Source organism: Podarcis muralis, chromosome 16 (genome assembly GCF_964188315.1).
Source record: "Podarcis muralis chromosome 16, rPodMur119.hap1.1, whole genome shotgun sequence".
NCBI lineage: Eukaryota > Metazoa > Chordata > Lepidosauria > Squamata > Lacertidae > Podarcis > Podarcis muralis.
In genome coordinates, this window is record NC_135670.1 from 10,053,488 (window position 1) to 10,079,075 (window position 25,588).

Here is a 25,588-nt window from a genome sequence, read left to right on the forward strand (position 1 = left end):
ATTATGCCAAGATTGTTATCATGCCTAGTTGAGGTTTTGTTATATGGAGGAAGCTGAGGTTGCCTGGGAGCCTATGTATATACCGGCTCCCTAACAAGCCCAGATCAATTGACCTATACTTCCATCAGAGGAATACGTGGCAATACCTCTTACTTGGAATAAAGTATCTCTAGCCGCAGTACTTGGACACTCGACATGTAAAGGGCAAAGGCTGCAAGACATATTAATTACATACTGCTTTGCAGTTAGCTTTCCCTTGGCTGAGTCACAATAGTCCAGCATAGATTTCTGGGCTAAATTTAGCAATGGAGTTCTGGGCGCTTTAACTGAAGCCACGTTAAAACTGCAGAGAATCCTTCGGTCAAGATGGTCTTCTAAGCCTTTCGTATCAGTTAAGAATGCCAAGCCAAAACAGGTGCTCTCCCAGCTCCTATCCTCCAGTTAAAATATATGGCTTTTGAGCCCACATAGAAATAAAACGGGTATGTCCCTTGCCTGTATGTAGCAATTAGCATGAACTGCTGAACCAACCGATTGTAAAACTATTCAGGATAAAAACTAGGCCCACTAAATCCCCTGTACTATAGATAAACATGTGAAGAGGCTTTGTCAAGAACCGAATTGACTCACCCCATATATATATATATATATATATATATATATATATATATATATGAGATCCTCAGTTGCTTTCATTGTATTTTCATTTCATCTTTGTATGCATTTGATGGGTCACACTTATTGCTTTTACTGTATTTTTTGTATGTGTTTCTATATCTATATCTATATATATATATACACAAAACTAGAACAGACCACAGAGCTCAAGGACAAGCAGCCTTACTTGTCGCCATCTTCATCTGGAAGTCCTAGTTATAAATATATATAACCCTAGCATGGATTGAAGAGGCTCAACAGGCCATGAGGAAAGGCCTATCCATTTGTTTCTACGGCAACCTCTTTGGACTAGCCCAGGGGTCAGCAACCTTTTCCAGCTGTGGGCCGGTCCACCGTCCCTCAGACCACGTGGGGGGCCGGACTATATTTTTTTTTTGGGGGGGGGGGATGAACCAATTCCTATGCCCCACAAATAACCCAGAGATGCGTTTTAAATAAAAGCACACATTCTACTCATGTAAAAACACCAGGCAGGCCCCACAAATAACCCAGAGGTGCATTTTAAATAAAAGGACACATTCTACTCATGTAAAAACACGCTGATTCCCTGACTGTCTGCAGGCTGGATTGAGAAGGTCATTGGGCCGCATCCGGCCCCCGGAGCCTTAGGTTGCCTACCCCTGGACTAGCCAAACAAAGGCATTACCTTAACATAGGAACTGGTTTGGCAAGATTCCCCTTATACATTCTAACCTCACAGATACAAGATGACAGGTTCTGGAAGGGGACCTAGGCTAATCCCCCCCCAACCCATCTGGACCGCCATCCAGACTGAACACCCCCCCAAAAAACTCCTAACTACACACGCACACACATTTTACACAAGTCAGTGAGAAGTACTGGGACCCCATCCCATGAAAAACCTGATTCAGGGAAGCAGAACTAAACCCCCATCTTCCAACACACACATGGCTTGCTGTGGGGCATTTTAATACCCACCCCCAGAAAGTCATATGTCTATTTTTGCAGTTTACATTAAAGTAGGTTTAAGGGTTGTTTGTAGGGACGCGGGTGGCGCTGTGGGTAAAAGCCTCAGCGCCTAGGGCTTGCCGATCGAAAGGTCGGCGGTTCGAATCCCTGCGGCGGGGTGCGCTCCCGCTGCTCGGTCCCAGCGCCTGCCAACCTAGCAGTTCGAAAGCACCCTCGGGTGCAAGTAGATAAATAGGGACCGCTTTCTAGCGGGAAGGTAAATGGCGTTTCCGTGTGCTGCGCTGGCTCGCCAGATGCAGCTTGTCACGCTGGCAACATGACCCAGAAGTGTCTCCGGACAGCGCTGGCCCCCAGCCTCTTGAGTGAGATGGGCGCACAACCCTAGAGTCTGTCAAGACTGGCCCGTACGGGCAGGGGTACCTTTACCTTTACCTTTAACGGTTGTTTGTACTTTGATTAAGACTTTGCACTTGTTTTAACAGATTAACACACTAGCCCTCTAGAACGGATCCAGGAGAGGGATCAAGAGCAAGAACAGCCAACGGGGATCTGCCATGGGTCAGCCCTCGTGACTTTGTCATTTAAGCCTGCAGGGATGGCCCAGCCCCACTGACTTGCAAAGCTGGAAGGATTCCAGCTCCCTGGACACATGCTTTTAAAAAAAGAACTCAAAACTCACCGTGACGCCAACACCACGATCCGCCTCTGACCTAATTCGTGTCACCTGATGTAGTGCACAGATCAGAACATTGGGGTTTTCCCCAGCATTAGTAGACCTACCGAAAGTAATAAACAAAACCATTTTAATGAGTCTACTTTGAGTAGGACTAACACTGGATAAACCCTGTAATTTTTATTTTTATTTTGGTAATATTTTTATTAATTTTCATCAAGAAAAATACATATCGCACCACATTACAACTTTAACAAATTTTCTCATTTTTGGACTTCCTTCAGCCTCTCTGACAATCATCCGAATTAGACTTTTTAATTACACATTTCCTAAATTTTCTATTGCCTTTTAACATACCCTTCCACACTTGTTTTTCTTTCTTACAATATTTCTTAGGTTTTTACAGAGCTTCTTTAAATGCCACTAACGTTATTTCATTATCACTTATACATTCCCAATACTCCACTAGCTTTCCCCAGTCCTCGATGAACTTTTGATCTCGTAGATATCTGATCTTCCCTGTCAGTTTATCAAGTTCTGCATAGTCCATCAGCTTCATTCTCCACTCCTCCAATGTTGGTACTTGTTCCTGTTTCCATTTCGGATAAACCCTGTAATTACCCATCGGTGCTTGCTTGTCTCCAGATTAGGCAATGTATTTTTCAGCACAACATACCCAGGTGAGTAAAAAGACGCCCATTTTAGGGTAAAATGTGCTTAGAAATGCTTACGTTTCTCAGCAGTGGCCCCAAATTGCGACACTCCCTTCCATATAATGAACATGTGACACTTCAGCCTGGCATTTGACAACTAAAGGCATTTTGTTTTAATGAATTTATACTGCTCTGTTCCACTTCGACTGGGTTTACTCATTTTATAGTTGCTAAAACATTTTCCTCGCCATTTTTTGTAACGGTATATTATTGTAATTTTGAGGACCTTATAGGAAAAGTTGGTGGTAGGAAATCTTACGGGGACCTATTTAAATACAAATCTCTGTATCATCATTAAATTTATTGCCCAATCCGCAGGTCCCAAGGCAGGGTCCAACAACTATTTAAAATTTTAAAAAGTTAAAACAGATTAGTCACAGGAACAAGGGTGCGAGCCCTGAAAACAGACATCTCAGGTGTCAAAGCCCAGGGCAAAGAGGTGCATCTTGAGTATTCACCAAAAGTTGTCTAGCGAAGGTACCAGGTGGACCTCTGTGGGAGGGAAGTCCACAACTGAGGGGCTGCCACCGAGAAGGCCCTGTCCTGGGCTGCCACCACCCAAGCTTGAGGGGTAGTGGAACTACTCAAATTAGACCCAGTGACCTGAATGGACATGCCTTTTTTCCCAATAAATTTTTATTAATTTTCATCCAGTTATGCATTTTAACCTGAATACAACAAATTGTGTCTGTTTTGAACTTCCTTCAGCGTCTCTGAGAGTCATCCATTTTTATATCTTTAATACGCATTCCCTTTTTTTTATATTGCCATTATTCCTCCTTAATCCCATTATTTTTAATAAACAATACTTATTTGATTTTTTACAGTGCCTCTTGAAAACCCACTAACGTTGTGTTTATACCACATATGTTTTTCAGATAATCCACCAATTTTCCCCAGTCCTCGATGAACTTTTGGTCTTTAGTATATCTGATTTTTCCAGTTAATTTGTCTAGTTCCGCATAGTCTATCAGTTTTAGTCTCCATTCTTCTATCGTCGGTATCTCCTCTTGTTTCCACTCTGAATGGACATGCCTAGCGCTGCCTGGTTAATTTCCAATGGGTCTACTTTATGATTGACTTGGGACGCAACCCTGCCCTCCACAAATTGGTGGTGTTGTGTGTCTTTTGAGGCAGCGACTGGCCTGAGGCTACGCAGCGAGAGCTTCATAGAATTGTAGAGTTGGAAGGGACCTCGAGAGTCATCTAGTCCAGCCCTCTGTAATGCAGGAATCTCAACACGGCTGAGTGAGGATTTGAAACCTGGTCTCCCAGGTGCTAGCCCCCTGCTCCAACCACTATACCACCCATTTTAAGTTTACCAAACTTTAAATGATAGTTGGGGCAGCGGACTATTAAGACATTCCACTTCCCATTGGAATCCTATTAACCATTGTCAGGACTGAGGTGGGCAAACGAAACAGAGAAGGAAGGAGACAGGTACAAGCAGCATCCCAAACAGCAGCCCTTATAAGCATTAATTCATGTCATATTTTATTTCATTTTCCCACAAAGACTGTACAAAATCCATATAAAATCCTGGCATTGGAATGGGCTATGGTTTAGTATCCAAAAATAATTCCCCAAAGGGGATCCCACCAGCCTTATAACTTACATGGGGACGTGGAGAACACTCTGCAGAGGGGAGAGAGGGGGCTGGAATTATGTACAGCAGGAGCAGGAGAGGAGAAGAGGGCACCGTATTCAGAGGGGGAGTCACATTATTTACAGGAATGGGGGCAGGTGGGAAATGCCACAAGATTTCCTGCATGTTTATATATATATATATATATATTTATATTTATATATATACACACACTATCTCACATATTAACAAGCTTTACATGATAACAAAAAAGGGAGCCTGTGGTGAATCAGGACGCAGTCTGTATTATCGTCGTCCCTGTTATTATTATTTTTAAAGCACCAAAATGCATGAGCGTAACCTGCACGAGCCTCCACAGGGGCCGAATGTGCGGGAAGGTATCGGGGGGGTGGGATGAGTCAAGGATGAGGAACTATGCTGGTCACCGGCTGATGTCACGGCTGGAGTCCCAGGCTTTGGGGCCAGGCTGCAGCTTCAGGGAGTCAAAGAAGGGGTGCTTCAGGGCCTCGGCCAGTGTCAGCCGCTTGGCCGGCTCGTATTCCAGCATGCCCTCGATGAGGTCGAAGAGCTGGTGGTGTTCTTCGGCCTCGGAGGCCAGGTACCTCTGTGGAGAGAAGGCGGCTGTCAGAACGCAAGGAAAGACCGGCTGCTGGAGGCAAACCTAGGGGGATGCTGTGTGCCGTTCTGGTAGCCTCACCACAAAAGGGATACAGTGGTACCTCGGGTTACATACGCTTCAGCTTACACATGCTTCAGGTTAAGAACTTTGCTTCAGGATGAGAACAGAAATCATGCTCCGGCGGCGTGGCAGCAGCAGGAGGCCCCATTAGCTAAAGTGGTGCTTCAGGTTAAGAACAGTTTCAGGTTAAGTACGGACCTCCAGAACGAATTAAGTACTTAACCCGAGGTACCACTGTATTGTAGAGCTGGGGCGCGGGTGGCGCTGTGGGTTAAACCACAGAGCCTAGGACTTGCCGATCAGAAGGTTGGCGGTTCGAATCCCCGTGACGGGGTGAGCTCCTGTTGCTTGGTCCTTGCTGCTGCCAACCTAGCAGTTCGAAAGCACCTCAAAGTGCAAGTAGATCAATAGGTACCGCTCTGGCGGGAAGGTAAACGGCGTTTCCGTGAGCTGCTCTGGTTCCCCAGAAACGGCTTAGTCATGCTCGCCACATGACCCGGAAGCTGTACGCCAGCTCCCTCGGCCAATAAAGCGAGATAAGTGCTACAACCTCAGAGTTGGCCACGACTGGACCTAATGGTCAGGGGTCCCTTTACCTTTAGCTGGGAAAAGTTCCCCAAAGGGTAAGCGAAATGATTAAGGGGATGCAGCAACCCCCTCACGAGGAAAGGCAATTCTTAGGTTTAGGGCAACGTTCGAAATTTGCCAGGCACATTTTGCACCTGGCTATTGGCCACATGCGACCAAGTGAAGATGCCAGGGTGCCAGGATGGCGCCTGACGTCTCCACCATCTGGAGATGAATGCCGGGGGATCCTTGGATCTGGATTGTTTTCACACATTAAGACCCCAACCTGTAGAATTCTATCCATCATATTTTATCTGCGCAATCAGAACAAATTTCAGGAACCAAGAAGTCGTACTGAAAAACGTGACCTTTGAGCTGCCTGGCCCCCAAATGGCAACTGAGGCATTGTTTTGGAGACTGCAACCCTGGGTTTAAGAAGCCATTTGGCACCTAGCTTATATATCTTTTATTACTGGTTTAGAAAAAAAGTGAGTAACAGGTGGGATGACAGAGACGTATGGCCTGGAGAAAGTGGAGAGGGAAAAGAATCCCCCCGTCACTCAGAAACACTATAACTTGGGGGCATCTAAGGAATATGAAAGCTGGAAGATTCAGGACAAATAAAACACGGGACTTCTTCACGCAGCACACAGCTGAACTATGCAACTTGCTCCCGCAGGGGGCAATGACGGCCAACAGCTTGGATGGCTTTAAAAGAGGATTGGGGAAATTTGGGGAGGGTGAGGCTACCAATTGGCTATTCCATGGCCAGAGGCCAGAGGGGAGCTTGCTCTTGTGTTCAGGACTTGCTTGAGGGTTCCACATTGGGGCACCTGGCCAGTCACTGTATAGGATGCTGGACTAGATGGGCCACTGGCCTGATCCAGCAGGCTCTCCTTATGTCTCGTTATATTTCACTTCGTAGGTGAAAGCTGCTCTTTGCTCCTACCCAGAGTTTCCGCTGGTGCCAGCCAACCCGCCTTGCCCAACCCTTCTCCCAGACCCTGTGACATCCCTCCAGATCTCCCATCACAAAGCAGCCTTACCCTCAGCGGCTTGCAGTTCTCTCGAACATAGCGCCCAGCAGAGGTGTTCTCGTCCCAGTCCAGGCGGCCGTGGTAGAAGTATTTCTGCTTCCTGCAGTGAACGAGGAACGGCCAGGTGAGGTCCAGAGTACACAAAGCCAGGTGAGTGGAGGGGTTAGGGAGCAGCCACCCACCCAACAACCCCAAAGGAAGGAAGCGTTTCAGATTTTCCCATCCCATCTCACACATGAGCACCAAAAAGGCCCCACCTGGTCTTCCTGGTCATCCTCGATGGAAGGGGACCCAGGATTCGCTCCATCATTGCCAGATGCTCTCTGTTATCATGGGTCTGAAAGAAAAACAGCTTGGGATTGAAAAATGGTTTTTTGGGGGGGGGGGAGAGAATGAAGCACCATGCTGGGAGCTTTAGCCCAGAGGCAGCTGGTGGGCAACGTGACTGGCTGTCTCCCTGCTGGAGACACATGCCAAAATAACATTTCGTTTTGAAGTTGGTGTCAAAGCTCTATCAAGGCTTCAGGGAATTACGATCCCTCCCTTGGTGGCAGTCAAAAGGCAGATAACCATAGAATCATAGAGTTGGAAGAGACCACAAGGGCCATCGAGTCCAACCCCCTGCCAAGCAGGAAACACCATCAGAGCACTCCTGACATATGGTTGTCAAGCCTCTGCTTAAAGACCTCCAAAGAAGGAGACTCCACCACACTCCTTGGCAACAAATTCCACTGTCGAACAGCTCTTACTGTCAGGAAGTTCTTCCTAATGTTTAGGTGGAATCTTCTTTCTTGTAGTTTGGATCCATTGCTCCTTGTCCGCTTCTTACCACATAAAGAGTTCTTACCACATAATTTTTTCAGTACAGTGGTACCTCTGGATGTGAACGGGATCCATTCCGGAGCCCCGTTCACATCCTGAAGAGAACGCACCCCGCTTCTGCACGTCGTGATTCGCCGCTTCTGCGCATGCGCGAGCAGCGAAACCCAGAAGTAACGCATTCCGTTACTTCCGGGTCACCACAGAGCGCAACCCGAAAACACTCAACCTGAAGCAACTTTAATCCGAGGTATGATTGTATTCACAGAGAGAGACAAAGGAACACTGTCTTTACAATAATGGTGTTGTTCTAAGTAAAGTCCCACCCCTTCAGTCCCTCCTAATATACATCACCCCTGTGCCGGCTGGCCAGTGCTTTCTGCCTCTGAGATTTCTGTTCTGCTGCTCACACAGCCCGTCTGGTTTTGGGAGAGGGAGGATCAGGAATGCTTTCAAGAGACACTGAGTCTGTTAAATGTCTCTCCCCCGATGCTGCTCCTTCCTGCTGCTCCCCAGTATACCCCCGTTTTCCCCGTCAGCCTCTGAACTATGCCTTTCGGCAAACCACTGTTCTAAATCTACACTGTCCTCCTCTCCCCAGGAAGCTGCAGAGAGAGGTGAGCGGCAGCAGCGGCTCCCACCATTCCTCCTCAGTCCAGCCCCTGACAGTTGGTTGCCAGTGTTGTAGTGAGGTCTTTGTGCTGGGGACGGAGTTTTGAGAACCGACGCTACAGGCAATTTGTGCTACAGACCTTGTGAGATGCTCACCTGGAACAAAGTGAAGCCCATGTAGTACTCGAAGATGATGCAGCCGATGCTCCAGACGTCGCAGGGCTGGGTCCAACCGAGCTCTGTCATACCGAGAAAGAATTTCAGCAGGTTGCCCAGCCCCACCTCTCCTCACCAGCCCAGTCTTGTGCAGATCTTCCTGCCCACCTGCACAAACTCACTAGCAACCCCCAAATCAAGTGAGCGCCAAGACACTGACCCAGGATGACTTCCGGGGCCCGGTAGTGCCGCGTGGAAACGATGGTGCTGTGGTGCTCGTGGTCGAAGGTGGCGCTGCCGAAATCGACCACCCGGACGGCCGTGTTCTTGACGCTCCGCTCGTCTCGCTTCTTGTGGGGAGGGGGAGACAAGGGAAGAAAAGAAGGGGAAGGGGCACTTAATGCAGGCTGGAGGGGGGGCGTCAGGCTTGGGGGCCTCTATATCTGGCTGCACCCCACTTCCCCAGGCCACATCCCCCAGCAGCTCTGCTTCACCTCCCACCCTGGCTTCTGAGCATTTTTTGCTTGGCTGGAATATGCCCTGGGACTCCCATAATGCCTCTTGCTTGGAAGATCAAGAAGGGGGGTTAGAATGTGGGTAGCAGTGTTTCCCAAACTTGGGTCTCCAGCTGTTTTTGGATTACAACTCCCATCATCTCCAGCTAGCAGGACCAATGGTCAGGGATGATGGGAATTGTAGTCCAGAAACAGTTGGAGACTCAAGTTTGGGAAACACTGAAACTAGCCTACTGTACACTGGGGAAACTTGATGTTTGTTGCTCTGTGCACTTTGCCTCTGGCCCCTGGAAGATTGCCCAAGAGGGGATGTGGCCCTCAGGCTGAAAAAGGTTCACCACACCTTGATTGATGTCCCAGGCAAGGATGGGGAAAGGACGCAGCTTTACATGCAGATGATTCCTGGTTCATTCTCTGGCACCTCCAGGTAGGGTGGGTAGAGACTCCCTGCCTGAAACCCTGAAGAGGTGCTGCCAGTCAGTGTAGACAATACTGAGCTAGATGGCCCAACGGTCTTGATTCTGTGCCTTTCAGCTTCCTATATCCTGCCAAGCAGCCCTGCTTGTCACTCTTTCCTCTCTGAAGCCAATGCTGCAAAGACTGCGATACGCAAAGGGAGCTTTGGCCACCCCCGGTCTGGCCTGTTTGTTGCATACGGATTTATCCAACGCACAGACTCACCTTTTCCAGGTTGTAGGTCATCTCATAATCAGAGTTGACAAAGAGGATGTTTTCGGGCTTGAGGTCCGTATGCGTGAGCTTGTTTTCATGCAAAACTGTAGGGGAAGGGAGGAAATGAAACCACGTCAGATTTTGACACGAGAGGTGGGTACAAGGTAGGATGTTAAAACTCGCCAAGGAAAAGCTGTACTCGTTCATCCTGCACAGCTCTAAAAGTTCTCCACGTGAACCAGGCCACAGGTCAGCAGCCCTCCCATCCAAGCCCTCTCCTCTGAAACCTTTTAAAGACAACATTTTCATCTTTCCAGGATTAACACATCCACTTCCCTCCTGGCTGCAGCTGAACATAACCAAGTTGCTTTCTACAAAGAGAGACTGCTGGAGAGTAATGTCTCATCGAAGGGCGCACAGAGTGTTGTCTGGCTTTTCTGCCTGGGATTATTTTAACTGGAGATTTCAAAGTTTGAGCGTGGACATTTTTCGTGCAAAGCAAGCCCGGCCTTCCAGGGATCTATGGCAGAGGTGAGTGAGGAACTGAAGACCAAATGTGGCCTCCGGTACCTCTCCACTGAGTCTCTGCGAGGCTCAACAGACTACACCTTTCAGCAGCCCTGCTCTGTCTCCTCCTGAAGCGGATTTGTGTGGCTGGAACATGTCCTTGAACTGCAACCATCACTCTGGCTTGCCAGGATGGAGGACAGAGTGGGGCAGGGGTGTCTGCAAAGACGCAAAAACCTCTCGACTTTGTGCAGGTGGCTGCCTTCCGGGTACGCAAAATGTAAGAACCTGTTTCAGGTTCTAGAGTCCAGGAAGGGGGAAGACGTCATGTTCCGGGTCTGTCCCTGCAACTCCCCTATGAGGCAAGTTTATAGTAATACTGCAGTATACCAGCTGCTGAAAAATGCAAGAGGGAACTGCATTTTTCTGCTTGGGTGCTGCTTCCCACAGGCATCTGGTGGCCGCTATGAGAGCCAGTGTGGTGTAGTGGTTAAGAGTGGTAGTCTCATAATATGGGGAACTGGGTTCGATTCCCCGCTCCTCCACATGCAGCTGCTGGGTGACCCTGGGCCAGTCACACTTCTCTGAAGTCTCTCAGCTCCGCTCACCTCACAGAGTGTTTGTTGTGGGGGAGGAAGGGAAAGGAGAATGTTAGCCGCTTTGAGACTCCCTAGGGTAGTGATAAAGCGGGATATCAAATCCAAACTCTTCTTCTTCTTCTATGAGAACAGGATGCTGGACTAGACGGGCCACTGGCCTGATCCTGCTGGGCTCTTGTGTACTTTCTCCAGGCCACGAAATGTTTTACAAACTTCACGTCACCTCTTGTTCAGCTTTTCTCTAAACTACCAAAAGCTGCAACTCGAGAGCTGCAGGCTATTTTTTTTTTTAAACGGAAATGGCCTAAATAAACAAATGCATTAAACCGTCCAGATCCAGGAGGCCTGCGTCTTCCTGCAGCCTCTTGTCCCCACTTGCCCTCCCACCCCAGCCCGTGTCTGCCCTTGGCACTCACATTTGACAGCCAGGCACACTTGATAGGCCATGTGCCTTATCTGGTGGAGGGGGTAAGGCAGGTAATTGTTGTCCTTCAGGAAGTCAAAGGTGCTGAGTCCCAGCAGCTCGAAGGAAATGCACATGTGACCGTGATAGTCGAACCAATCGTACATCTGCACGCACAGGCTGGAGGACAGAGAAAGGCACAGGCAGTTGAAGATTCCTCCCTGCAACTCACTGCAGTTGTTTTATCAGGCTACATGAGGAGGAGAGTGATGGGACTCGCAAATATTTATTGCCTATTCTTTTAGTGGCCACTCGGCTAGTTATGGCTGAAACCCTGAGGGCCTCACACAAGGACTATCCCACGACTCGGGCTACAGAAATGTCTGGTAATTGGCCACTACTGAGAAAATAACTCAGAAGTTATAAAGGAGGGGGGATTTGCAATATGGTGGCCATTTACTCCATATATGAATGAAACTGGTCTTGAAGATAAAACTCTCCACAAAGCATCTTTGCTTGTTTTACTCTCCTGAAGAGGACGGCTTGAACTATATTTCTTCCTTGGGAATGACAGAGAGAGATAGCACAATTTTTGTGCTGTCTCCAGAACGTTACATGCCGGACATTAAGATAACTTGTAGATATTTATAAGAATTGTTCATGTTAATGTGCAACCTGATACCTGTTATGGGGGTGGGGGTGTTATATATAATTGCTATTATATATAACAATCCAACAAAAGATTATTCTTTTCAAAAACCCGCCCCCCCTCAACTAGCTGCAGCCGTTTTATCAGGTTAAAGCAGGAGAGAGAAGGGCAGTCAAGGCCTCTCCACTGCCTCCCCTGAAAAAATAATAAATGATGATGATGATGATGATGATGATATATTTATACTCCGCCCATCTGGCTGGTTTAAACATTAAAAGCTTCCCTGAACTTCCCTGCCTTCAGATGTCTTCTAAAAGTCTGGTAGTTATTTTTCTCTTTGACATCTGATGGGAGGGCGTTGCACAGGGCGGGTGCCACCACCAAGAAGGCCCTCTGCCTGGTTCCCTGTAACATGGCTTCTCGCAGCGAGGGAACCGCCAGAAGGCCGTCGGTGCTGGACCTCAGTGGGGGTGGAGACATTCCTTCAGGTATACTGGACTGAGGCTGTTTAGGGCTTTAAAGGTCAGCACACACACTTTGAATTGTGCTCGGAGAACAGCGATGCTCAGCTCCCCCCTTGGCTGTTGCAACAACTCTGCTTACTAGGTGGGCCATAGGCTGGCTGCTACTTCTCTCAGTCTAACCTGCCTAACCCAATGACCACCAGCTACCAAAGGTAAAGACATTTCTACACTGCCCTTGAGTTCTTTTACAGATATATAAGTAATCTCCACTAGGTGGCACTGTAGGAGAAAGCCAGGAGTTCCTGGACCTGGTCTAGGAAGGCAAACCAGGGGGGGAAAGGCTGGGCCAGAGTTCTTCTCCGTGACAAGAGATTTTGCAGAGGGTGCACACACCTATTTCCAGATGTGTTAGCGCTACTCACTTCTTGTTCTCCGGATCCTTCTCGTTAATTTTCTCCAGCACGTTGATCTCCAGCCGAGCTGCCTCTTTGTACTTTTCCACATTCTTGATAATTTTTAGAGCCACCCGTGTATTGCCCCTTGGGAGGAATGCAGGAGAAGTATCTCAGAATCAAGGTATTTGGGTGGAAGAAGGCGGGGAGAGATGCTTGAAATGCTATTCATCATCTCAACTTCTGACTATAGAGAACCTGTGGAGCCCTCCAGAAGTGGTTATTACTGACCCCTGTACTAGTCAGACCATTAGAACATCTAGCTCACTACTGTCTACACTGACCGGCACAGGTTCCCTGGGGTTTCAAGCAGGGGACATTTCCAGCCCTACCTGGAGATGCTTCAGCTTGAACCTGGGACTTCCTGTATGCAAATCAGATGCTCTACAACTGACCTATGGCCAACTGACCTACCGCTGTATCAAGCAAATATTACAGAGACACTCTAGGAACCTGCCTTCTACTGAGTCAGACCATTGGGTCTCCTCTGTTCAGTACAGGCTATGCTGACTTTCCTGGATTTCAGACAGGAGCCTTTTCCCCAGCCCTACCTGGAGATGCTGGGGACTGAGGCTGGGACCTCCGGCATGTAAAGCAGATGCTCTAGCAGTGAGCTAGGACCCTTCCCCACAACCCTTGTAAAGGTAAAGGTACCCCTGCCCGTATGGGCCAGTCGTGACCGACTCTGGAGTTGCACGCTCATCTCGCTCTAGAGGCCAGGAGCCGGCGCTGTCCAAAGACACTTCCAGGTCACGTGGTCAGCGTGACTAAGCTGCGCTGGCGAGCCAGCACCAGCGCCGCACACGGAAACGCCGTTTACCTTCCCGCTAGGTAAGCGGTCCCTATTTATCTACTTGCACTTAGAGGTGCTTTCGAACTGCTAGGTGGGCAGGAGCTGGGACCGAACGGCGGGAGCTCACCCCGCCGCGGGGATTCGAACCGCCGACCTTACGATCAGCAAGTCCTAGGCACTGAGGTTTTACCCACATTGCCACCCGCGTCCCTCACAACCCTTGAGTTACCCCTTTTTTCTAAGCTGGAGGATGCCCAGGTGCTTTTGCTGTTCCTCACAGAAAAGCAATTCCAACCCACAATGCAAGATTCAGCCCCATAAACCTTTAAGCAGAACACATTTGCTATGTTTGCTGCAAGTGGCCAGCACAGCTGCCGCTTAGACAAGAATCCCAAATGCTGCTTCCTTCTGCCACCTTCTGCTCACTCACCTGCGGTGATCCACACACTGTACCACCCGGCCAAAAGTGCCCTCTCCGAGGGTGCTAATAATCTCGTCTGAGAAAGGAGAGAGAGACAGAGAAAGAGAAAGAGAGAAAGAGAATGTAAGAGAATAAGCAGTGTCTGGTCACAGCGCATAACACACCATCACAAAGGCTGCCTTTGCCAGCTCAAAGAGCCAAGACAGGGAGGCCCCTGCAAACTAATTCAATCCCTGACACTTTGGGTAACAATATGAAAAGATAACAGAGAAAGGAGTTGGGAAGGGAGACTCTTTAAAGAAAAGGAAACAGAAGAAGGGCTGGGCTTTTTTTTTTTCCCTTAAAAAAAATAACAACAACAATTAATACTGCGAAGAAAAATAAAAAAGGAACAGGGAGGGAGGGGGGAGCTAAGAGAGCAACTGCGCGACTGCAACGGGAGCTTAACTAGAGACTAGATTATGTTACGATTTGGCTGTACATCTTTCTTGAAGCCAGTCGCCGATGCGATAGACGAGGTGGCCTTCGTCGTCGTCTTCCACGCTCTTGGCTCTCCGGCCGCTTTGCTGACTCCGCTGCGGGGGGGTCCCCAAAAACGCAGGCACAGGCGGAGGAGGGGAGGGTTTTCGTGTTTTCATTCATTCATTCACCCGGCCAATTCGGGGCGTTTTCAAACCAGCGCAGGGGCAAGCCAGCCAGCCAAGCGTCACCCATGGAAATGGTAGGTAGGCCCGTTGGCAGATTTGAGGAAGGAAGGAGGGACGATTCCCAGGCCAATTCATACGGCGCAGAGGCGCATATATATATAAACGATAAGGGATATTGCAAGGGAAAAAAAAGTCAAGATAACACACACACTAGCTTAGGAAATCTCTCTTTTAAAAAAATAAAAATAAAATGTATAATCAAAGAAGTAGTAGTAAAATATATAAATATATATATATGGAGAAAGTCTTCCACAAAACAGACCCACCCAAGGCAGTAAAAAAGGACAGGGCAGAGAGAAAAGTTGGGTCCTCGCATGATAGGGTCTACATGCTGGAAGAGCACACAGAGCGTGGCTCACCAGCCAGAAGCTCAGCAACCACAGGAAAGGGATGGGGTTTGCTTGAAGCAGACCCCACCAGACGATCAGTGGCAAGGGGTGGAAATCCTCCATGGTCGACCCCATCCTTTCCAGCCTCCTAGACTTGCTTACCCCCAACATGCAGAGAAGGGAAGGAACTGATCTTTGATGGCTGAGCACATGCTCTGTAGACTGAAGGCCCAGGGTAAAGTCCCTGGCAACTCCAGGCAGCTGGTGATGGGCAAGACCTTTCTCTGCCCGAGGTCAAGGAGAAGCACTGACAGTCAGAATCTACTGGGCTAGATGGGCAAAAGGCCTGAACTGGTCTAAGGAAGATCCCCCATGTTCCCAGAAGCTATAACCTCAGGGCGCATTTTCCCCAGTTACCACGAGGAGAGAAATTAGGTTGAAGCACACAGCTCCCCGTAAGGTGGAACTTTGGCTGAGCTCTATCCACTAACCAAAAAAGTTGGGTCAGTTATGTACCTACGCCGTGTACCAGAACATTTCCTGGTTCAAGGCTCCCAAAAGTCCAGAGGACTCATGAGTGGAAGAGCCTGACTGTTCTTTCTCTGCACCATTTGGCGCTCTGGCCATGCCTCCTTTTGAACAGCCTCTGCTTTCAGGGGAGAAGATAATTTTGCAGCATGTTTGCACAGTGTGTGATGGGGTGATTTCAATTCCTTCCGACACATAGAGGCAAGAGCTCTTGTACGAAGCTGCCTGCTGCATCTCTGGACTAAGTCACTGCTCTGGCCTTCCAGTCGAGAGGTATGACCAGGAGAAGCAGACACACGACAGAAAACAAAGGAGTTGTTGGTTCATACTCTTACAGAACCTCAAAGGCAACATGTTTTTAGGTGCAAGAAGGAATTGTGTCCTCAATTTTTAACATCCTCATTTGTTAGTTCGGGGAAAGGTATGTGTGTCAGCTATCAGAAGTTGGGGACACACCAATTCTACAATAAAGCCCATGCCTGCCCTGGGAAGCGACAGAGAACCTATCGACCTCCAGAAGTTGCTGGGCAACAGCTCCCATAATCACTGGTCGTGCTGTAGTCCAGCAGTATCAGGAAAGCCACAGATTCCCCATGAGAACTGTTAAAAAGCTGGCAGGCACCCACTGTTCTGGGAGTATACAAAAGGTCTACCTGTTTTCTTCCTATAACACAGAGCTTGATCACTTTAAAAACCTCTTCAAACTCTATCAAGCGAGCTGGTCTTGGGCAAAATGAACCAGCTGTCTGACTCAGTATTCAGTAGCTTCATATGCAGAGAATTCAACGAACTACATCCTTTGCAAGCGAAAAAGGTCCCCTGCTCAGTTGCTGGCATCTCCTTGTAGGGCTGGGAAAGGTCCTCTGCCCCAAAGAAACTTTAGAGAGATACTGCCGGTCAGGCTATGTAAAGACTGGGCTAGATAGATGGAATACAAAGTTGGTTTCCTATTTCATACTCTCACAGGTTGCCAGTCTGGCATCCCTGTTGGGCTTACAACAGGGTGGGGAGAAAGACAGGGGCACAGCACCTGCTTTGCTGATGCTGCATCTTCAGGTAGGACAGGGAGAGACCCCCTGTCTGAAATCCAGGAGAGCCTCTGCCAGTCAGTGTAGGGAATACTGAGCTAGATGGACCATGGTCCTGAAATTTAGACTATGGAGCCAGCAGGGTTCCAGAGGCCTCTACTCCCTACTTGTAGAGGTGAAGAAAGCCACCTGGGAGCAAACAAGCTGAGGAGGCCCACCGCAAGGGATAGGCTGAAATCATTCACACCCACCCGTGGTGAGGCTGTTGTCGCAAGAAGTCAAACTGTGAATCTTCTTCTTAGCACAAAATCACAGGCCTTGCCTGTGCGTCTAGAGCAGTCTGAAAACTCTCAGATGGGGACGCATTAGTCCACCCTCGACACTGGCTGGCCTGAGCCCTCTGAGAGCACCTCAGGTGACCTTAAAAGGGGATGCAGGCAAATTCATGAGGTGGGGAAGGACATCAATGGCTGGTTGTCATGATGGCTATGAGCTACCTCTGAGATCGGGGCAGCCTGCCCCCTAGAGAACAGTAGCCAGGGAGAGGACTATTACCATCATGCTCCGATTGATGGCATCACAGGAAGACCAGCTTGGCCACTGGGGAGACTGGACTCTTTTTACTTCCCTAATGCAGCAGCATTTGCAGTCCATCGTAAGAGCACAAGCAGAGCCCTGCCAGATCAGGCTAATGGTCCATCCAGTCCAGCACCCTGAGCCTGAGCAAAACAGCGCTCTCCCTCTTGTGAATGGTATTCGGAAGCATTACTGCCTCCAACTGTGGAGGCAGAGCATAGCCATTATAGCTAGTAACCATCCTTACCAAAAGACAAGGGTGGGAGCAATCTAGGACTCTCCACAGAGCAGGACAAGCCTCCAAGCAGCGTGGACATTTCTGGAACGGAAGGGGGCTTGGGACTAATACCAGGGCCTCGAAAGCATCCACCGCGCAGTCGTGTTTCTCGCGGAAGAACTCTGGCTGCCTCTGGAGGCTTGGAGACCGCGACAACTACTCACCGATGAGGAGCGGCTGAAGGAGCGGCTGCGGCGGCGTCTCCGCCGTCGCTTCCGGCGGCTGCTTTTGCAACTGCGGTAGCTGCCGTCCCGGGAACGCTGATACTCGTAGGAGTGGTGGTAGTCAGGCTCGTAGTAGGCGTCGCCCCGCTCGCGGCTGTACCCGTCTCGCCGATAGCCGTCGCAGTAGCGCCGGTCGTAGGCGCGCCGGTCGGAGGAGTGGTCATCGTAGCTGGGAGAAGGGCAGCGGGGGAGAAACATGGCACAGTTCAGCCAGCATCCAGGAGCAGAGGCAAAGGGTGTTGGGCAAGGCTGGTTCACAGTGCCGCCTGGACCAGGCTTGCCCCCCGACCTGCAGCTTGTGCCTGTTGCCTGCCCAGCCGCCCTGGACCCAGTTGCTATGACATGTAAGAGCTGCGGCATGCAAAGTTGTTGCATCTCAGTGACAAGCAATACCCCTCGCATTTAATCAACAGTTGTCCCCAGCCCCTGTTTACAACCGTCCTTTGTGCTGTGCATGCATCTGTTCTCAGCCACTGTTCTCACTCTTCTCAGCCACTCATTGTGCACCAAACAGTTTTTATAAAAGTATCAGAGGAGGCCCTCTTTATGCAAGAACACAAGAAGAGCCCTGCTGTATCAGGCCAGTGGCCTATTTAGTCCAGCATCCTGTTCTCACTGGGGTCAACTAGATGCCCCAATGGGAAGCCTGCAAGCAGGACCTCAGGGCAGCAGCAACTCAATCCATGTGCGGTTCCCAGTTCCTGGTATCGAGGGGCCTGCTGCCTCTGACAGTAGATGTAGAGCATAGCCATTGTGCCATTAGCCACTGATAGCCTCATCCTCCATGAACTGTTCTAATCCTCTTTTAAAAGCATCCAAGCTGGTGGCCAGCCCGGCCCCTGTGGAAGTGAGTTACATAGTTTAACAGTACACTGTGTGAAGAAGTACTTTCCTTTATGTACGCTACATCATACACAACTACCCCTCTGGAATTATATATATACACACACACACACACACACACACACACACACATATATACACACACACACACCATAGCTGTCAACGTTTCCCTTTTTTAAGGGAAATTTCCTTATTCCGAATAGGATTCCTCGCAAGAAAAGGGAAAAGTTGACAGCTATGCATATACACAAACAAACAAAATAGGCCTCATCAGCGAGCTTACCATGTTTCTTTCCCCCCAAGTGTACATCTCAAAAACATGGAAGAATGGGCAGTGCAAACACACACACGCACCATATAGACAGAAGCCTCAGGAACCTTCAGCCTTCCCTGAACTGATGCCTTCCAGACTCCAACTCCCTTCAGCCCCAGCAGGCACAGCCAATGGTCAGGGATGATGGGAGCTGGAGTCTAACGTCATCTAGAACAGCGGATCCCAATGTTTTTGGCATGGCAACCTGCAAGTCTAAAGCATCTTGGAATGGTGACTAACTAATTTATTGCCACAATTGACAACACAGCATCGTAAGTTGCCAACAAAATAAAAAAGACCACTTAAAGATTTGGGGTTTGCTTATAAAACTTGCAACAACATAACGGGAGGCTTGTTTCTAGGACCAAGGTGAAACTTTCAAGCTCCCTTCCTATTTTTACTTTAGAATGCTATTAAGGTAACCTTGTTAAAGTTACAGTACTGAAATGTTGCTTTTTGTATGTTGTTATATTTGCTATTAGGGACGCGGGTGGCGCTGTGGGTAAAAGCCTCAGTGCCTAGGACTTGCCGATCGAAAGGTCGGTCCCAGCGCCTGCCAACCTAGCAGTTTGAAAGCACCCCCGGGTGCAAGTAGATAAATAGGGACCGCTTACCAGCGGGAAGGTAAACGGCGTTTCCGTGTGCTGCGCTGGCTCGCCAGATGCAGATTGTCACGCTGGCCACGTGACCTGGAAGTGTCTGCGGACAGCGCTGGCTCCCGGCCTATAGAGTGAGATGAGCGCACAACCCTAGAGTCTGGCAAGACTGGCCCGTACGGGCAGGGGTACCTTTACCTTTACCTTATATTTGCTATTGCTTTATTGTGTTCTTACGAAATTGATTTTGAAATGCGTTTGTTCTGGTCTTCTTTGTTTTAAGCCACTTGGCGCATGATTATTTTGGTGCATAAAAGCGGCATACAAATACAATTACGAATGACTTTGCATAGGCTTTGCAACCTACTTCGTTTGAATCTAGAGGGCTGATCTAGAGGGCACCAGGCTGGGGAAGGTTGGGCCATTCACCCAGAGCCACTCTTTTCTAGGGTCCTGTTCCAGGTGCCACAGCCAGCGCTGGCTCTTGGTACCTTCTGCTCACATGCTCACCTGCGGGAACGGACATGATAGCTGTCTTCTCTGCGGTGGCGCCGCTCGCTGCTGCTCGACCGCGAGCGACTCCGCCTCCTCTTGTGCTTGCGGCTTCTGTAACGCTCGTGGAAGCTGCCCCGGCTGCTGCGTTCTGAAGAGCGGAACCTTCTGGAATGAGGCATCTGCAAGGAAAAGAGGGAAGGGTTAAATGGGGCTACCTAAACTGGCCACCAGGTGAGCAGCAATTAAAACGTTAATGGGGGAGAGGAGCCTGTTTTGAATTGCAAAAAAATGAAACAAAGGGTTTTCCCCAGCAGTCAACAAAATAGTGTTTTGACACAAACTAATCTATACAAGCTTTTCATTAATTAAAAAAGCCCTGCCATTATGCTGTTACATCCAATCAAGAGCCATTTACAAGAGCTATTTAAAAGACCATACAGAGTTTCCAAATTGCTCTTAAAATAGCTCTTCCTATCCCCCAGGGATGGAGGAGCCTGTATCTTTCCAGATCTTGCAGGGCTACAGTTCCCTCCATTCCTGACCAGTGCCTCCAAGCATGCACTTGCCCACGCCTTTGCTTTGAATTCACAGCAATTGTAACCTGGGGAGGAAATTCCAACTGCCACTCTGGGACTTACACCCAAATAAAAGATGTCATGGAATGCACCATTGTGGGAGGGGAGCTTTCGTTACTGCTCTTGTTAAAACAGCTGAGAATCAGAAATCCTTGCCAATCTATCACAAATCCGCCCCCCCCCCCAGTCTTTCTGCCCACCTCTATGAGGTCCTTGTGTTCATTGATACACAGGAAGCTGTGCAAGTTTCTCTTCCATGACCTTGCCTAATCCTCTTTTAAACTTGAAGCCATCCAGGTAGGTGGCCCTCAGTACCTGCTCAGGTGGGAGCACATTCCAGAGTTTAAGCATGCCAAGAAGAGCTTGAGACTCATAAATCTATGCAACACACTACCTTTCCACACACTCAAAGCAGCATGCGAAAGAGCTAAAAGAACCACAAAGAAAACCATTTTAGAAACCCTGCAGGAAAAGAAAAGAAAATGGCACCAACAACAAACAAACTCAAAGCTGAGCTGGAGACAAAGAACAAGGACACACACAAAATGCAGCTCCATTTTTCAGTTCAGACTAATAATTTACAAAGCAAACTTTAAAAAAACAAGGAACTGTAAAAGGAGCAGAATAAGACAGCCAGGACGCACATAGGTAGCAGGATTCATTACAGACTTAAAAAAACAACCCAGTAGGATAAAAAATAATTCAATATACAAATAGTGTCCAGAATTATTTATCTACACCTATTTCTTAGTCTGTATCTAAATCAGTTTCTTAGGCCACATCCACACCACACCTTTTTTTTTTACAGCACCTAGAACACATTTATTAGGTGCCTTGCCAACAAATGATGACATATTATAAAAATAATATTATTTATATTTGTTAGTCACTTTCCTCACAAAAGTGATCTAGAGCGACCTCATTAAAACAAATCGGGTAAAAGGCTTAAAACCACATCTTGAAAAGATGGGTCTCACAGACAGTGGCGGAGCTTCATGGTGCTTTCCCTCCGCACTCCCCTTCCTCCACCAGTGCTCACAGATCATGCCCCACTCAAAGAGGCCAGAAATGCCTGAAACCCTTCAAATTAAGGGCCAAAATCGCAGGTGAAGAGGAGGGTATTTCCCTAGCAACTAGAAATAAAGATTGTGCCAGGTGAGCCTTCCTGGGAAGAGCATTCCACAAGCAGGGGCCACCTCTGAAAAGGCAATGCTCTCTTGTCAGCCTCCGGACCACCCATGGGGGGGCACACACGGTTAACAAAGCTGCTGTTAATTTATCATTAATATTAATGAAACTAATTTTAAAAACAGAACCTGTCCCTTGAAAATCTGTCCTTCCTATCCACCATCAGTGACGGTGCTACGTATATTACGAACTACAGGGTTGAATAATATAAGCATCATTATTAAATTCAACAACAACAACACTTGCACTGAAAAACTACTCTCGTCACCCACCTCAGATACAATTATGGTGTTGAAAATACTGCAAATACACTATTAACAATGCTACTGTTGTTAAGTCATTACTACTATTACTACTACTGATATACTACTAATAAATAATGCTAGCAGGAGCCAGCCTCTTACCCTGCTGTCACTGTAACACATTTCACACACAATTGTGCTGCATCTGTTACAGACACATTACTCAACAATGTCATTACTCTTCATATTCAATGACAAAATCATGCTAATGAAAAGAAAGTCAGCCTCCTCCCCTGAAAAGCTATAGTAGTCACCCTACAATGCTGGTGTTGGGTATATAAAGGGCATGATGTTAATAATAACTTTAGTAATTTTATTATTTATACCCCCACCCAAATCTGGCTGGGTTTCCTCAGCCACTCTGGGCAGCTTCCAGCAAAATATAAAAATATAATAAAACATCAAGCATTAAAAACTTCCTGATACAGGCCTGCTTTCAAATGCCTTTATCTCATGGTGAGTATCGAACCTTTCCCCCCTAAAAAATAAAACCACTGCTGCTAACCATGTTAGTGTGCCAGTGTGGCACATAATAGTTCAAGCGGTGAGCTAGAACTCTGGGAGACCTGGGTCCAATTCCCCGCTCAGCTGTGAGTGATCCTGGGCTAGCTGCTGTCTCTTAACCTAACCTACCTCACAGGGTTCTTGTGAAGATAAAAATGGGGAGGGGGAGACCCATTTATGCCACCTTGAGCTATGGTGGGATATACATGTAATAAAGAAATAACAGTGACGTTGTCATTATTATTGCAATGAAAAGCCACCCCAAAGGAGCTGCCCATCTCCCCTAGAGTGATGGAATTTTATCCAACTAAGTCCTACTCAAGAGTAAATCCACAGAAGTCAACAGATTTTAAGTTAGCCTCTCTCTCTCTCTCAATCTCTGAATGTATATGAAAACCACCCTCGGTAACAAGCAACTAATAAATAAAACGTCTGATTTTATGATAAATTTGCTTGTTGTCCTGTTTTCGGTGGATTGTCATTTATAGGTACCACATAGAAATGCAAATAATTAAGTGGTATACAAATGTTTCAAATATTATTGTTATTATTGGTATTGCCTGCCTTTCGCCTGCAGGTCCCAGGACAGAGTTACAACAATTTAAAATAATTTGCAGGTTTCTCACAGGAACGTGAAAATCTGATTGCTGTTAAGAACAGGATGCTGGATTAGACAGGCCCTATCTTAGGCTCTTCTGTTTAAAATTCAGTATTTAAAATAGTCAAAAGAGGGTGAGTCCTAACAGACACAGTTCCCAATTCCAGCAAGTCTACACAACTTCGCTGTACTTTTTTCAGCACCTGCTAAAAACATTTTCTTGCTTAGGCAAGCATATCCAGATACGCAGAATGCTGGCATGCATTTTAATCTGGTTCTGGTTTTTTGTTTTAAATAGCTGAGGTTTCTTTACTGATAATTTCACCGCTTTACTCTTTTTGTAAACCCTTTTGAGGTTTATTTGGTTTTTACTATCAAGCTGCAGATAATAAATTACATGAAACAAATAACACCCCGAAGTTGGGCTCTTAGCCCAATGCAATCCACACATCCTGGTGTTGCTTGCATTAGGACTGTGCTGTAAACAATGCCTAAGTGTGGTTGTGGTTGCTGTTAATCACCACCCCTACAACAACAATGGGTGATGATGTAGTGCTAGGGAAGGTGATTAATGGTGGGAGAGAGAGAGAGAGAGCACAAGCCAGCAATAACACCTTCAGCTCCTCAGAAGAAAAGGTGGAATACAAATACGATAAACGACAACAAGAGCAAAGAGAGAGCCAAGTGAAGAGCTGCCCCTCCTGACCCACAACAACTGCAGCAGCAGGAGGACAATTTCACGTAATAACAGACTTGCAGAGTTGGAAGGGACCACGAGGGTCATCTAGACCCCCCCCCACAACCTTCTGCCCATCCGACCCTGGCATTAAGAGCCTTATGCTCTACCAACGGAGCTATTCGCTGCTTTCCAGTCTTTTCCCCCAGCCACTCCGAGGGGTGCCTGTGTTTACAATCGAGCGGCCTATACAGGAAACTAAATAAGGCTGCCAGCAGGGCTCTCTCAGAGGCCCACCCTGCTGGGGTCGCCTGGCTGTTCCCAAGGCCGAAGTGTGGTTGTGGGGGCGACTGTTCACGACCCCCCATTATTGTGATGTAATTAACTGAAAGGTAATTAATGAGAGATGATTAATAATAATAGTAATAGTAATAATAAGAATGTAATAACTGTTCACGAAATAACTGCACATAATAATGCAATAACTGTTCACGACCCCCATTATTGTGATGTAATTAACTGAAAGGTAATTAATGAGAGGTGATTAATAATAATAATACTAAGAGTAATAATAATAATGAAAGAGAACCGAGGGAAGAGCTGCCCCAGGTCACCCCCCTCCCACAGCCACCCCCTGGGCCTGGTCTGCCCCTCATGAGCCCCTCCCCGTCCTGCCCCATAGATGCCCCCCACCCCCACAGCGGGGGGAGGGGCGGAGGGCGAGCTCCCCTCGCCCCACCCCGTCCAGAACAGCCCTCCCCCCGCTCTTTCCCGCACCCTCTTGGCCGCCAGCCCGGTGCGCTTGTCCCACAAGAAGTCCGTCTTGGCGGCGGCGGCGGCGGCTCCTCGTCTCCCCACTTCCCCGAACTGAGGGACAAAACCAGCTGCTCCGAGCGAACGGGCGAGTGGCGGCGCGCATGCGTCGCCGTCGCCGTTGCGCTCGCGATCGACGCGCGCCCAGCATACGCACATACGCACGCCACGTACGGCACGTATGGGGGAGGGAGGGAGGGAGGGACGGAAGGCGACGTAAGAACGCGCCGTGTGCTGGCGCCGCCGGACGTGCGGTGGGTTGGGCGAGGCGTAATGGAGCCGCAGAGATAGGAATGAGGAAGAGGCGCGCGCCCACCTGGAAAGGAGGGTAACGTGGTTTGCCTTGCGAGTTGCTGGACTACAACTCCCGTCATGCCCTCCTCGACCTTTTGGGCGTTGGTGGCTGCTGGGGTTGCTGGGAGTTGGAGTTCTGCAGCGGCTGGAAGGCCAGGCAGGTTCCTCCAGCCCTGCTTTTTTTTTTAAAAAAATAATTATTATTATTGGTTTTCACAACATTATAAACAAACAAACACATAAGACAAACAAACATAAATCATAGCCTTATTGAAAATTACACTTATTAACATTGCTAAGTGACTTCCTCGCTTCTCCTTGGTTGAATTTCATTGCATATCCTTTTAACGGTTTTCAAATCACAGTTCTTGTAAAATTTAACTTAAACATTAACATCCTTAGATCTTCACATTATGAAATTAAACATATTAATTCATCACTTAACATAGATAAAATTCTAAGACAATTAAGTGTCTGCAAGCTGTTTTCAGTTAATTTAACTTAACATATTTAATTAAGTAATCATTAAATTTAATCCACTCTTCCTGATACTCCTCCTCCTTCTGGTCGCGGACTCTTCTGGTTAGGTCGGCTAGCTCCGAAAAATCCATCATCTTCATCTGCAATTCTTCCAGCCCTGCTTTAGAGGGTTGTGTATCCCCAGCAAAGTGTATTGCATGTAAGCGTAGTGCCTTGTATTCATGGAGGAGCGAGCCTTTGCTTGAGCTGTGTTCGAGCACAACCTCTGTTTTTATTACTACTTCTGTGCTGTTTTTA

At 48.0% G+C, this 25,588-nt stretch overlaps 1 protein-coding gene across 3 annotated transcripts; it reads right to left on the reverse strand.

The window, feature by feature from the left end:
* Positions 1-4,475: 4,475 nt before the first annotated feature.
* On the reverse strand, positions 4,476-24,638 carry CLK2 (CDC like kinase 2). Of its 3 annotated transcripts, none has more exons than XM_077920517.1 (13): positions 24,482-24,638; positions 19,877-20,040; positions 17,555-17,783; positions 14,427-14,520; positions 13,955-14,021; positions 12,702-12,818; positions 11,180-11,346; positions 9,667-9,761; positions 8,691-8,817; positions 8,471-8,553; positions 7,141-7,220; positions 6,893-6,983; positions 4,476-5,204 (listed from the first exon to the last, which is right to left on the reverse strand). In XM_077920517.1, the coding sequence occupies exons 2-13, from the start codon at positions 20,038-20,040 to the stop codon at positions 5,022-5,024; spliced, it is 1,497 nt and encodes a 498-aa protein (XP_077776643.1). In that variant the 5' UTR covers positions 24,482-24,638; the 3' UTR covers positions 4,476-5,021. The 3 variants fall into 3 exon arrangements, with proteins under 3 accessions (XP_077776643.1, XP_028564787.1, XP_028564791.1); XM_028708954.2 differs by having other exon boundaries at positions 8,691-8,820; XM_028708958.2 differs by lacking the exons at positions 14,427-14,520; positions 19,877-20,040; positions 24,482-24,638 and having other exon boundaries at positions 8,691-8,820; positions 17,555-17,674.
* Between the last annotated feature and the right edge of the window lie 950 nt (positions 24,639-25,588).